The sequence below is a fragment of the Magallana gigas genome, chromosome 9, assembly GCF_963853765.1.
Source record: "Magallana gigas chromosome 9, xbMagGiga1.1, whole genome shotgun sequence".
NCBI lineage: Eukaryota > Metazoa > Mollusca > Bivalvia > Ostreida > Ostreidae > Magallana > Magallana gigas.
In genome coordinates, this window is record NC_088861.1 from 16,196,800 (window position 1) to 16,211,287 (window position 14,488).

Below are 14,488 nucleotides of genomic sequence, written 5' to 3' on the forward strand. Positions count from 1 at the left end.
AAATTATATTGAAAACTTTCAACAAACTATATAAAGTTAGTTTGCAGTACATGTTTACCAACTGTCAATCTTAAGTCTATAACATGTGTTTCAAATGCTAGACGTTAACTTGATATGCATAAGGATTAGAATAAGCGGTGGTTTTCGGAGAATTCGAGCCATCATTGTGGGTTGGGAAAATAAATTGTCATCCGCTTATCTTTATTGATGGTTGTAGTTTTGGGGATACATGGAGATACATTGATTACTGGGGTCAATCAAGAAATAAGAAGATGTGCGTTTCCGCGAAACTATGATAAGCTCAATCTACCCAGCGCTTTGAAGATTTGTGCTTAGAGAGAGCGTCTGGTTGATTTCTACTTATTTAATTACACTTTATAACGTATGCACGAACGAAAGTTATTTTGCTTCGCGTTTTAAATATATTTTTAAAAACATACAGGCAAACAATATAAAGGAAAAAATATTTTAATCTGCGTTACATAATGAATATGGGGTATGTTTATTTGTAATTAGAATCATCACTCAAAGTGTTTTTTTTATTATATTATTTTTTATGAGTTGTGATATAGTTTTTTTTTATGTTTTATCTATTTGTTTTGATTTATGGTTATTTTTACCACATCATATTCAATTTGGTCCCCGAAAATTATATAATGTAAAATGTAATTTACTTGAACACAGTACAGAACGCAGAATGCGAATATTGGTTAATTCGGTTTTCATCAGAGTTGCGGGTTTTCCCCAAAATCTTTAGTTAGTGTAAAGTGAACAGGAATTGTATTTGATTTCTTTTTATGCTCTTTCAGTTTGTACAGAATCCGCTCACAATTATCGGAAAAGTTTGCAGAACACTTTTATGTACATGTAGAACTATCTCAACTCTAATATCTATTCATAACGACTTAACAATCCTATGACAGTCATACACGTGTAAATGACACAAATGGTTGTAATTTCAAATTACAAGGCTGACACTACTTTGTTGTTTTAGAGGGTATATACTATGTAATACATTTACTCAATATTTGTCATCGATGTATTAAATTTTTTTTTTTCAAAAGCGTGCTTCAATTTTGATTTTTATGTGAGTAATGAATACGATAAGTGTAATTGAACAACCCTCTTTAAATAGATTTTTGCAAGTTTTTAAAAGCATCTACGTATTAATTTTCCGACGCGATACCTGTTGAAAAAATATCCCCTGAGCGACAAAATTAAAATTTCCTTAAATAGCTGTTTCGAAGAAACACAGCAGTAAATATCAACTATTTAAAGATATAATTATGTAGTTAATGGTTTATAGATTTTCATAAAATGTAAAAATATATAAACAAAATTTTCTACCAATATTACTGTGTGATGTATCTCGTAACGGTTATTAAAGTCATTCAATTAAATTATAAAATATGAAAATTAGACGTGTATGAGAGAGAGAGAGAGAGAGAGAGAGAGAGAGAGAGAGAGAGAGAGAGAGAGAGAGAGAGAGAGAGAGAGTTCTTGCCTGCAAGAACCCAGAAAGTAACAAATTAATATACATTTATTTTCATCAAATTTATAACACAGAGTCCAAAACAAAATTGCATTAGAATCATATAGTTTGTCTTCTAGATATTAAAAGGTAGGGAAAATTTTGAAAAAAAGTTTAAAGCACACTTTAAATCTTTTGCCTTAGCAATTAGTAACAGCTGGAGTTAATAACTTTACACTAAGTTTCTTTAACCACAGATTGCACATCAAAAATAGCTGCAAAAAGGAATATAAAGGTTTGCAACGGACAAATAGTGGAGGCGGAATAAAATATACAGTAGTAGGTTGGCTGATGTACAACAGACATCAGATTTAAATCTATATTTGCTTCCTTTTCCTAGAACAATAAAGGGTTGTCTCCTTTGACGATTGCCAATGTATTGTAAGATGGTTAGAAATCAATAAATCTCATTTTATCCAAAAAACCAACAAAAATGAAAAATAGGATAAGGAAAAAAAGATCTATTGCTGATTTATCTATAACTGACTTAATTAAAAAGAGAGAAAACTACAATTATCTGAATTAATTGAACATATGTTCTTATCGAACACATTCGCAATGCTAAACATTAATACTGGTATATCAAATAACGGCACGGAGCGTTGACATGAAGTCTTTGGAAAACCGATAACTTCAAAAGTTTGAATTTAAATAATCAGCGTATAGTTGACAGATCATCATGTGTTCGGCCACAGGTAAATTTTTACGGTCGGCCGCTACAAAAGCGCCTGGCCGGCGCTTATCAAGCGATAGACGGTGGATGTTTAACGATCCGTATAAGTTCAATCGTCCGTCAGACCAGTCGCCCCTTGGTTAATATTCGGTCGTCAATCGATGACTTTAAGAAAAATCGAACTTCCTAAATGTCGACAATAAACTGTCTGCCGACGGTCGGTAGATGATCATTTAATGCTCGAGGAATATTCAACGGCTGGTTCAACTGGAGAAATCGACCACTGACGCGAAAAAAAAATTAACTTGGCCCGACGGAGAGAAAATTGTTCGGCAGAGGAAATACGAGATATCCACAAATACATCAGCTGATGAACTACCGACCGTCGCCCAAAGAAATCCCATTTTTGCCACAAAAACTGTCTGCATGCCGTTGGAAACATGGTCGTGGTTTAATCGGGACAGACATACTTTAATTGTCACATTGAATAGGTTTAATTAAATAATCCAACGTAGAAACCTTTTTAATTTAGATATAACTTTGGCAGATCAATTATAACCTTAGAATTATTATAACTCTTCAGATGTACAAACATCAAATGTAATGACAGTATCTCCAGAGGTCAAAATATAAATTTCATTTATTTTGCATTATATAGTATGTGTTTTTTTTTTTGTGATAGAATGAATCATAAAATGTAACTACCCAAATACCAGGCACATCTAAAGGTTTTTACGAATTATTCACCGTAATAAGTTCTGCTTTTAAACTTCATTAGACAAAGCCTGTGTCCTACTAGCTAGGTTTTTGAATTATTCCTGTGATACAGTGGTTTCCTAGAACTGAGAGTATCGTAAAGCCAAAGACATATTTACGATTTCCTTCCATAAGTACAAGCAGGCACTTAAAGCAGGCTATCGGGCTATAGACGCAAATACCAGGCAGTGAACTGTAGGTAGCAGGGGACAGTTTTTTGATGCATGAAATTGTGGGGTAGGGGTACCCCTATTTAGCACTATGTTGCTGGAAAAATATAATTTGCACCTGGATCAAAATGACTTGTAACTACCTATTAGACTTAAGGAAGGACATTAAGGTTAAAAATTTACCGAAAATGATACCCATATCTTTTTCTGGTCTAATAAAATGTCTCATTGACCCCCCCTGTGTAATGTTAAAATTTTACCCATTTTGGCCCATTTAGACCCCACCCTACCGTATTCCCTGCAGAGATATGACCCCCGGGATAGGGTGCAACCTGTAGTCTAACATGTCCCCTCCCTGCCAGTTAGTGCCGCCCACCTCCCATCCATGTCATTTTCACACTATTTCACTTACCGTCTGACCTACTTTCTTCTTGCATGACAAGTGAGCACACCTGTCAACAGCCACCGTTTCGCATCTGACTCCCAAGCATTCCCTATAACACTATGAGATCTACACGCTTTACATAAATAGACAGGAATGACTTCCCGCTATCATAAAATTATCACCTATAATCAATTCACTAATTTTCATAGTACATACAGGTCTTCAAATACAGTAACACATTTTTACTAAAATATTGACGGGTACTATATGTGAAACTGTCCCTTGCTACCTGTAGCTGCAACCCTTCCTCTGTTTACTGTCCTGAAAAAAAAAGTACATAGTTAAGGACCAGAAACAGAATAAAGTGGTGAAACAAAATTGTAATTTCTTTTTATTTTCAATGTTCACAGTTTTAGTATTATAAGTTTAGTTTAACAGAGATATATTACACTTATAGTTAAAATTTCTACTGTCGATAATTTATTTCCAGTATTTTTCATATTTATATAGAGATTATAAATGTCTAAATGTTCTTTAATTACAGGAATTGCACCTTGACTGCGTTCTCAGTGATCCCGTTGCACATCAAAAAATTGTAAAACGCCTAGGTGCTTATACACGCAGAAGGGTATCCTACAGCGTAGCAACAGCACAGCGGCATTTTCATTTGTCGCGTTGGGATTGCAAAAATGCCATGCGACGGCGCGCACTTTGAGAATGCACAAGTACGAGTCTTGGCTCTGCGTTCTGATAAACAATCGATAGAATCTAAGTGTGGTCGCGGTGACAGCGTCGTAAGGTCTCCAACAGAACCACTACAGCTTCGCTGGCGCTCTCAAGTAACGCACTTAATCGGAGCTTAGACGCAGTACTTAGTCAATTGCGCTTGCACAGAGACACAGTGACTGCCGGGTCTCAAGCGCGCTCTTACTGGCGTACGCATCCGCAGCGTATAAATCTGTTGTTTATCATTCCCCTAAAGAGCTCTTGCTGCGATTATCGCACTCTCATGGCGTTTCTTCTGTGTTCATTGACATCTATAACGCACCTCTTCGGAATTTCTAGTGCGATGTAAGCCAGACCACACATCTTGAACAATGGTTGTTGTACTATAGCAAGAAATATAGTATTATCAAACCTGATGTGGATAACCATGTAAAAAGCAACGTCTGGGGTTATATCAGGACCTATTCTATCATGTAATTCATGCAATGTTTTTTTTATTACTATCCATTCATGTTTTCTAGCAGCTAATAACGGTTATTTTTGTAGACACGTCTACCAGAATTTTTGACTTGTCACATATTATTTCAAAAGTGATGTTTCAATAACCTTATTCTTATGTCATTAAAACAAACAAAAACATGTTTTTTTTAAATTATTTACTTGTTATAAAGTTCAAAATTCTTGTTGTTTCGCGTTCAAATTAAAATGTATATTCCCATAAGTAAAGAACGTCTTGTGTACGCAGTCAGTGCACTAGGCACGCCGTGATCGCAAAGTCAAAACTCTTAGGACGCCATGCACGCTTTGCGGATACCCAGCGGGATATAAAGCTAGCGTAATTGCAGTAAAAATACGTAACCCGCGTTAGCGGGCTATATAAACTTTTCTGCAATGATTGCTATATTGGGAAATATAATAAGGAATAGCTTGAATCAATCTCTGTAGATATTTGTACTGTTGACATTCACAAACTTCATTGTTTTGCTAGTTAAATGTAGAAATGATATTTAGAATTATGGCCTTGAATGGACAGGGGTCAACTGTATAGAGGGTTATTTTCGCCCCGTTTAGCCCTTCTAAACTTGTAAACAGTTTTTCCCCCGTCTTGATTTTACCCAAACACAGTTGTTTTTAAAAAGTGTAACATGAGTCTTAAACATGAATTCATCCACTGACAATGGGGACAAAAGGGGCTATTTTCATATAATTTGTTTTAAATTCACAATCCGAATATTAAAAGTAATTTATTTTTATTTATGCCTCAATTAGCAAAAATTATTGTCTATAGTGAAAGAAAAACGGTATACAGTCAATGTGCTGTAAATAATATTATGAATATGTTATACAGATATAACGATTTACTATAGCATTAAATGATTTATTTTTGACGTCGTCTTGTCAATAACTGCCGTCAGGTGAGCAGACAAATTGAATAACGCGCGTTAGCGCGTTATGATAATTTGTCTGTTCACCTGACGGCAGTTATTGACACGACGACGTCAAAAATAAATCATTTAATGCTTATATTTACATTCCCTTACTAAAGAAATCAATTGTTTACTTAAATAAATCGATATTAAGTGCAGATCATGGAGGGAATGAATAAGTAACAGCAAGAACAGCTGTTTTGTAAAACCGGTTTAAACTGGTTTTCACATAGACTGTTGAGATGAGATCGACGAGCATGACAATATAATCCATGATAAATAACTCTTGAAATGTTGCTTTTTACAATAAAGTTAACTTTTTTGTCGAATAATTATAAAACATGGTGTTTTGACAACATTCATGAAATACATTTTTTAACCGATAACATAGAAATCACTGTTTGAGAACTACTTATGTAAATTACTCGTAAATTCATACGCAGTGAATAGGTGTTGCATTTAGAGGCATTTAACCATCACAGAATTTTATGGAAAAACACAGTAGAATGTAAATATAGATATAACGAAAAAATTCCATTGGTCCCTAGCATTTTGCTATCGCCGAGTTTTACTGTAGCTGTTTTCATGATACACAATTTTCATATTATGGGCCAAGATTCGGAAAATTACATTTTCAACTGAGATTTTCTCTCCCTACAGTTATGCTGATGTAAGAAGTATGGCGCCTGAAGATTTCGACATCAAAGTGAAAACCCCAAACAAGTAATTTCTATCTTATTTTAAATAGTTTTTTATGTTTACTTGATTATCCTCATGATAATTTCTGATATACCGGTACATGTAATCGGTGCTGGTAGTTTTATGATGATCATTATAATGTGATATTGACAGTGAATAATTGGAATGTTCTAGCTCTGGGAAAAACCGATTTGATAATTTTGGAAGAGTTATGAATCAAATAATGATAGCATTATAATACTAGTAAAACATTTTTGAGAGGGTTCAAGGTTTGCTATCCTAACATTATCTGGGGCAACATTTGTATCAATGGTACAAAGTGTAGATTACATGAAGACACAGTTTCTAGCTAATCTAGGAATGAATAATTTAAAAATGTTAATACAGCAGATTTTGATCAATTCTATTCAATTTCAGCCAAGAATTGCAGTTAAGAAATGCATGTTGATTAGATATGATGCAATATTAGTTGAAATGAATTTTACAATACTGGCCAGTATTGGCCCTTGTTTTGAGAGAGAGAGAGAGAGAGAGAGAGAGAGAGAGAGAGAGAGAGAGAGAGAGAGAGAGAGAGAGAGAGAGACAGAGAGAGAGATGTATAAATTAAAATGTTTAATGTGACTACAATTTTTTCAGCCCCATAACCTATGCCTGGGAAGGTGGATGCATGCTTGCTAACACAGAGGACTATAAGAAAATGGCCGTTGCGAGAGAGCAATGCGAAGAACACGGACATACTATCTGCTCAGAAAATTCGACATCTGACACTAGCATTAACATACATGTACATATAATCCACCTTATGTAAGACCAGTGTGAAAAGAGTGTAAAAACATGTACTGTACATGTTATTCACCCATATTATACATGCTGAACAGTTCTTGGTAACTTGTCAGGATTTGAAAAACAGTGGTATTTCAAAATACTAATGTTCAAGTTTAGGGGAAAAAAAATACCAAAATTTATATGTTTGAAAATGTTTAACAGCCATTTTTATGAATATTACTGGACTTTTAATTTTTAGTTTAACTGAAGGACAAAAAGGTTTTCCTACATGGATAAGGTTACTCTACGTGTTAAACATCACAAAATTCACCTTACACCTTCAGTGGTTTGTTGTTGATATTTTTATTTTTTAGATCCTCGTAGATGGGTAGTGTAGAAAGAAATGCTGCTTAGAAGATTTGAAGAAGTAGCATTTTATAGTGGAGAGCAAATTATTTTTACATTTCATTCATGTGAAGTTGATGCTATTAATACATTAAAGTATCTGTATAAACACTGCCACAGTTTTTTTAAAAACAGTTGAAGACAAACTGTTTTTGTGGGTTACTGTTAACTTTTACAGTTACATAGATGAATTTCACATGTTTTCAATTAAATCCTAAATTGTGTTCAACTATATTTAACTATACACTTGTTGTTTATTAACAATCAGTTTTCATTGAAATACATTGTATTTCATTATTGCTTTTTTTTTTTTTACAAAGATAACCTGCAAATGAAAAAAATGCAAAAAAAATAATTCTTTGAGTCTGTTAATTAATAAATTATTCTGATATTTATGTGCATATACATGTTTCTATATACATATGTGTGTGAGGGAGACAAATGCATGAAAAGCAAGAATAACATCACAATTCTTGTCTAGCATTCTATGTTTTTCATACAAAATTTACATGCAATAGTAAGATTAGTCAAACATGAGCAGTTATTGTGAAATCTTATATTACTCATAATTAATATACAAACTGTATAGAAAATTACCAGTAAACTGGCATGATTTTGAAAATGACCGGCACGCCATTATCCTAGACGCGAAATCAAAACCGTCTTTTATATAAACACCTCCAAAATGAAGGGCCCATTAATAAAATAAAAACAAAAAACAAATACAAGTCTAATACGAATCTTGGATAATACAAACCAATATGTACTATAATATATCCACAAACACATAAATCCATAGAAATAGGTTCCCCGATAATTTCCGCTTAATCCACATTTGTGACGTTGAAGTTAGCTATCCAAATGAGATGAAATAATGCCGAGCCTCGCTTTTATTTAGTACAAATGGTCGGTGTAGCCCAAATTTTCTTGACCATTATTTTTCGTAGGAGTTTTTCCAGTGTGAGACATCTGACACTAGCATAAACATAATTAATCGGAGCGCCCCATTATCGTACTTACTCTCCGACGACGTTTTGCTGACCTAAAAATTATAATGCACAATATACAAGATTCATTTAAACTTATGTATGTACAATATTATATACATGTAATTAGTTATATTAGTTAAAGCATAGTCAATATAATTAAAACGGTTTTCATAAAGATGACAATGGCATATTGGTAAGCAATTAACAAGGAACAATGCTTAGATTTTTAAATATTACGTACATTAAAAAGCTTAAGCACTCCGATTGCTCTATAATTTAACAATACCCAATTGCTTTCATAACCCTATAAGCGCTTTTGGTCCGATCCAAATTTTTCAAAGGAATTTTAAAAAATATTACTGTTAACGTTCCAAATTCAAATAAACTTTGTGTCATATGGTACCTAGGACGCATATCTAGCTGTTATTGATGTATTGATAAATTCTTAGGTTAGCAATTCAACGATGATATAAGATAAGCTTTTACATACAAGTGTAATGATTGACAGGTAGAAGTGAAGACAGACAAACCCTCTGGTTCTTGTAATGAAGACCCCCGCCATGATGATTAACAGAACTGCCAATGCGGCTACTCCAATAACAGTGTACAACGCTGCGTTTCCTACCGCCCTCCTCTCAGCTGGACGAAAAATAATACTACAGAAAAATATTCGTTAAAAATTTGAAAAAAATGATGTGTTTGAAAATATAAAAAACTGATAGATAATATTTTGTTTAATAATATGATACGATATTTTATTCACCCCAGGAATATATCACTGCAAAAATGTCAACAAAGAATATTTTTACTCATTCTGGTATTATTTGTGGCCATGGATTTTGCAAGTCTTGGAGGATGTGTACAACATTTTAACTGACATTTTTAACTCACAACTGATTTAATTGCCTCAGGCTGAGGATCCACTTCCATTTTCCACGTGATCGGAATTTGCAGAACTTTGCAGTCAAGAAATTATATAAAGACATCAAATGCAGCGAAAAGATGTTTGAATGAAAGGGCTTAGGATTTGTATATAGTTATTTCATTACTTGGATTAAAAGAAAACAATCAACACAAACAAACAAAAAACAAAACAACCCCCCCCCCCAAAAAAAAAACAAGAACAAAAAAAGAAACACAAACAAAACAAAACACCCCCCCCCGAAAATAATAAAAAAACAACAACCAGCCGAACGAAAAAACATTTACCGATAACACAATCAATCATAAAAAACTGAATAGTTAATCGTCAGAAAGGGTCTGTAACATATACATGTACTAAGTCTTGAACTTTGTGCAAAGTAAGAAAACGGTGAGTTAGCAAGTACAAATGTATTATTACTTGAGTGAAGTAGGGTGTAAGTAAGTAATAGAGTAAGTCAATCAGTCAGTCAGTCAGTCAGCGAGAGAGTTAGTCTGTCAGTCAGTCAGTCAGCGAGAGAGTTAGTATGTCAGTCAGTCAGTCAGCAAGAGAATTAGTAAGAAAGTAAGTCGGTCAATCAGGGAATGAGTGGGTTAGAAAGTAAGTAGGTGGTTTGGTTAAAATGAACGAGTTAGAAAGTAAGACGGTAAGTAAGTACATGTAATTTAGTAGGAATATCCTACCTGGGTCCTTTTTACCAGGTATGTTTGTTGTCTTTATGTTGTTGCCGTGTCCGTGGCCTCCAGATGTATGATTATTAGTATTTTTTGGGCTGTTTGTGTGTTTTGATGTTATTCCACCACCAGCTGAAGTAGCTGGCGTCGTAAAGGTTGTTGTTGTTGATAGCTGAGGATTACATTCCACTTCAAGCTTTCCTTTGCTGGCTTTTCAAGGAAAGCAAAAATAAATTGGTTTTAACAAATTGATATCAAAATCAGTTATTCATTTTCCATTCCTTCCTATTTTTTTACTGATGTAAAGTTATGAAATTCATAATTCATATTTATTGTAATATATTCTAATTCAATAGTTCAAGTTAATCATTTGCCTTTGTGTTTAAGTTTAAGGTTAACTGCTTTTCCCCGTCTTGTATTCGCCAAGACACAGTTGTGTTTAATAAAGAAAGATAATTTGAGTCATTGGAGTTCGCCCAGTCCTAAATTCGCCCGCTAACAATGACAGCGAAAGGGGCAAAAATAAAACAAGGGCGAATATATCCCTGTATATACAGTATTATTAAGTAAAAACAAAATCCATATATTTTAGCTTTGTAATTTAAAATATTTCTTTTCTAGTATCTTTTTACAGAACTCTTCTTTGTGAGATACTTATTGTCTAAAAACGACCACGACCATTCTAGCCCTCTTAATAAAACGTAAAACCTTTACTCATACCTTGTACAAGAATCCATATCTGTTGTGACTCTGGTCCATCTTCCGTATACGAGATATTCAACACATTTCCACTTGAAGAATAGATAGGTTCATATTCCGAATAGATGGTTCTATTTTCACATACAAGGACTTTGGAATTATTGTTTGTATCGTTAAAAGTGAGACGATTTGTGGAATAATTGAAACATTCTCCAGTATAGTTACTATCTGGAATGTACAACACTGGCTGAAGGCGAACATCAATCGCCAAAACTTGAATGGTCGAATCGCTGGCCGATTCAAATCTACACTCGCAAGACTCTTGAATTGAATAATAAGGTTCCCGATACAAGTAAACGGTCCCATTTACTGATACAAACCTCTGATAACTGCAAAAGTTCTTGATTCTCTCTGCTGCAAATTATTATCATTATAAAATATAAATCACTATTTATGTTAACGGTTATAGAGAAAATATTCAGTTGAGGTACAACTCTCAACTTTGTTAATACATAAAATTAAATGCACCGCAGTAACAATAAAAAATTGTTTACATGTTTATGTCTAAAATATCTATATATTTTCACCATTTTCCCCATCTTCTTTTGAATGCATCCTTATTTTTATTTTACACAAAAACCAAACATATTCTGCTGATTATTTTTGTAAATCTTAAAAAGATATTGATCAGGGCTAGAAACAAACTTTATACACTTTATTCCAGATTTTATACGTAAGCTTGCTTTTTAAGATTATAGCCATTGTAGTCTCCATAGTCTTTGTCTAAATCTTTTTTGTTTACTCTCGTTTTCTTTCACGACATGGAATCATTCCTTGAAAACTCTTATACTGATCTATATCAAGTATAACAAATGTATAATTTTAACTCAAATGGCAAATCAGTTCTTTATTTAGAAGATAAAGTGTATTCACTAACGCACGCTTTAAAATGTAATGAAAGCTTTGCTGACATTGATGCAGAGGTTTGGGAAAAATGAACCCTCCCCTCACCAATATAAAATACCCTCCCCCCCCCAAAAGAGAGAAAACCCCAAGAGAACCCTTACATTCAGATTCGATAAAATTTACATATATGTACATGAACAAGAGTCAATGCATTTTATTATTTGGATACTGTGTTTGAAATTCTTTACACAACGTATAAAACAGAAGAGTCATCTTACCTTCAACACAATCAAAGACAACTTGAACATAATTGGAGTAAGTACGATTGTTGTTAGTGCATGTCATATATTGCCTTGGTGTAGCAGTGTTTTGTGATATAACTGGTAGTCTCGACAAGCGTGATAAGTACAGATACTTATCATTATAATCTGTGATGTTTCTTAAACAATCACCCTCCTCATACTGACAGCATGTCGTTGTATTGACATGTTGTACCGACTCTATGTTTTTGGGACACTCATCGCTGATATACCACTTCATGCCGTACTGTAGTTTTTTAACGGCTATCACTCTGCCTGATCCTGGACATTGTGAGTTCATGAAATGGTTGCCATAGCATTTGGATGTGGTGTATTCTCCAAGAGCTTTAGAAAAACAAATGAAACCTTCTTATATTGTAAATATCATACTCTATATTCATCTGTCTCTCTCGTTCTCTCACTCAGCCAGTCGCTCACTCACTCATTCACTCAAGCACACGTTCACGCTTATGCTTACTATATTTTTCAACTTGTCAGCACAGCTATTAGTGTCACAATGCAAATGCGTTGACAGCATAAACAAAAACCTCAATGGATCATGTGATCAATTTTTTGACCACGTTCCAACCAAGTTCATATTTAATGCGAACCATTTATTATTGTTTTTCATTCGTAATAAGATTGTCGCGGTAACAAAAACCAACTCAAGAAATCCTGCAACAAAATCACAGTGAAACATTGATACATACCAATATTTAGGAAACTCGCCACCGAGAGAAGCAGAAGAAAGCAATTCTCCATTTTGATTTCATTTTACAGAAGCAGGGTATTCGATTGCATAGTTCACTCAAAAATATATTTCTTCAGCTAGTGTTTATACAGGATCACGATTTACATTCGATAAAATTTCTTGATAAGATATGTGTAAGTTCAACGTGCACTTGTGATTTTAATGTAATCTTGAACAAACTGAAGGTACCGATTATCGCTTAAAAGGGAGGTAAAATAAGGTTTAAAAAATCAATGAAATGGACGTATTCGTATTAAATGAAAAACATACACAAAATGTTTTGAAATTATTTAATATTACCACATAACGTGTTAATCGAGTGTACGAAAAACAAAATAAAAACAAATTTAAAAAATAACAACAACAAAATTATTTACTCTCTCAAAATTCAACGACAATGCTAGAACCTAACCGAGATAAAGCGTACTGTCGATAAAGTTCCTAGGATATTAGTACCCTCTTTTGTTATTTAAATGCTAAAAATATAATCTATTGTTAGCTAAATTCGATTACGGTAACAATTAGAAAATATCATAAAAGACACGCAGCATCGTCTTTTTTTAAATTGGGAGGGAGCCAGCCTCATCCAAAAAAATTCGACAACCAAAAAATGAAAAAAAGAGAGGAAAAATCTAAAACTTATAAATCATGACAATTTTATTCTATGGGGTGGGGTGGGGTGGGGGGGGGGCGTAGTATTCCTTTAGCTTCAACTTCACTGTTGAATTCCGTATTTTCATTTATTGCATAAATGAAGAGGGGGGGGGGGTGCGTAGTATTCCTTTAGCTTTAATTTCACTGTTGAATTCCATATTTTTAATTCCATTTATCCATTTCACACCTCACAGCCTACTCAATATTGAGGGTCATGAACCCTGGGGAGCATTCATCATTGTCCCCAAGAAAGACAACTCTTAAAAACGTGCATTGACTATAGTCCGTTTCTTAATTTTTTTAAAATAAATAAATTGAGAAAAGTTTTCAAAGTATTTTAATTATACATAATACATATAACAATGAGTAAAAGGCATGAAAAATGCATGAAAGAAGTACATTATCAAATTAAGTAGGCTGGTACATGTACCTGGTGAATATTAAATGTATATTGCTTGTAGGTACATGTATATATCTACACAACTACATTCAATTAATACACTCTATTATGTAAATCGAAAAAAAATACACAGGTTATAAGAGATCTTTTTTTAAATGAATTTTCTTAAAATGAAAAATAAATTAATGAAATTGCATATATCATTTTTAAATAATCATAATTGTCCCCCGCCGCAACGCGGAGCGGGGACATAGAAATGCCGGGCGTCCGTCCGTCCGTGTGTCCGTGGGTCCGTGTGTCCGTGGGTCCGTGGGTCCGATGCGTCCGTGGGTCCGTGCGTCCGTCCGTCACACTTTTTTGTAAGCGCTCTCATGCCTACAAATTTTGACGGATTTTCATTAAATTTATACCAAATGTTTATACCACTATTACCTTGGTCAAGTTCGAAAATCAGCATTGGTCGATACTTTTTGTTGGAGTTATGGGACTCTGACTGCAATAATGACTCCGTTTTATCCAAAAATTGACCTTGTAAGCGCTCTCATGCCTACAAATTTTGACAGATTTTCATTAAATTTATACCAAATGTTTATACCACTATTACCTTGGTCAAGTTCGAAAATCAGCGTTAGTCGATACTTTTTGTTGGCGTTATAG

At 33.9% G+C, this 14,488-nt stretch overlaps 2 protein-coding genes across 2 annotated transcripts in view; one reads left to right on the forward strand and one right to left on the reverse strand.

Annotated features, from left to right (window-relative positions):
* LOC105328260 (actin-related protein 6) overlaps nucleotides 1-7,190 on the forward strand; it is a 54,642-nt gene extending 47,452 nt beyond the window's left edge. The window contains exons 11-12 of the mRNA XM_066070551.1: nucleotides 6,329-6,391; nucleotides 7,004-7,190. Of these exons, the coding sequence (XP_065926623.1) occupies nucleotides 6,329-6,391; nucleotides 7,004-7,175 (235 nt within the window). The 3' untranslated portion in view covers nucleotides 7,176-7,190. The remainder of the gene's footprint in view (nucleotides 1-6,328; nucleotides 6,392-7,003) is intronic.
* Nucleotides 1-12,896, reverse strand: part of LOC105337673 (uncharacterized) — a 50,311-nt gene extending 37,415 nt beyond the window's left edge. The window contains exons 1-4 of the mRNA XM_066070550.1: nucleotides 12,737-12,896; nucleotides 12,006-12,371; nucleotides 10,843-11,235; nucleotides 10,132-10,332 (exon numbers count right to left, since the gene is read on the reverse strand). Of these exons, the coding sequence (XP_065926622.1) occupies nucleotides 10,132-10,332; nucleotides 10,843-11,235; nucleotides 12,006-12,371; nucleotides 12,737-12,788 (1,012 nt within the window). The 5' untranslated portion in view covers nucleotides 12,789-12,896. The remainder of the gene's footprint in view (nucleotides 1-10,131; nucleotides 10,333-10,842; nucleotides 11,236-12,005; nucleotides 12,372-12,736) is intronic.
* Nucleotides 12,897-14,488: the final 1,592 nt, after the last annotated feature.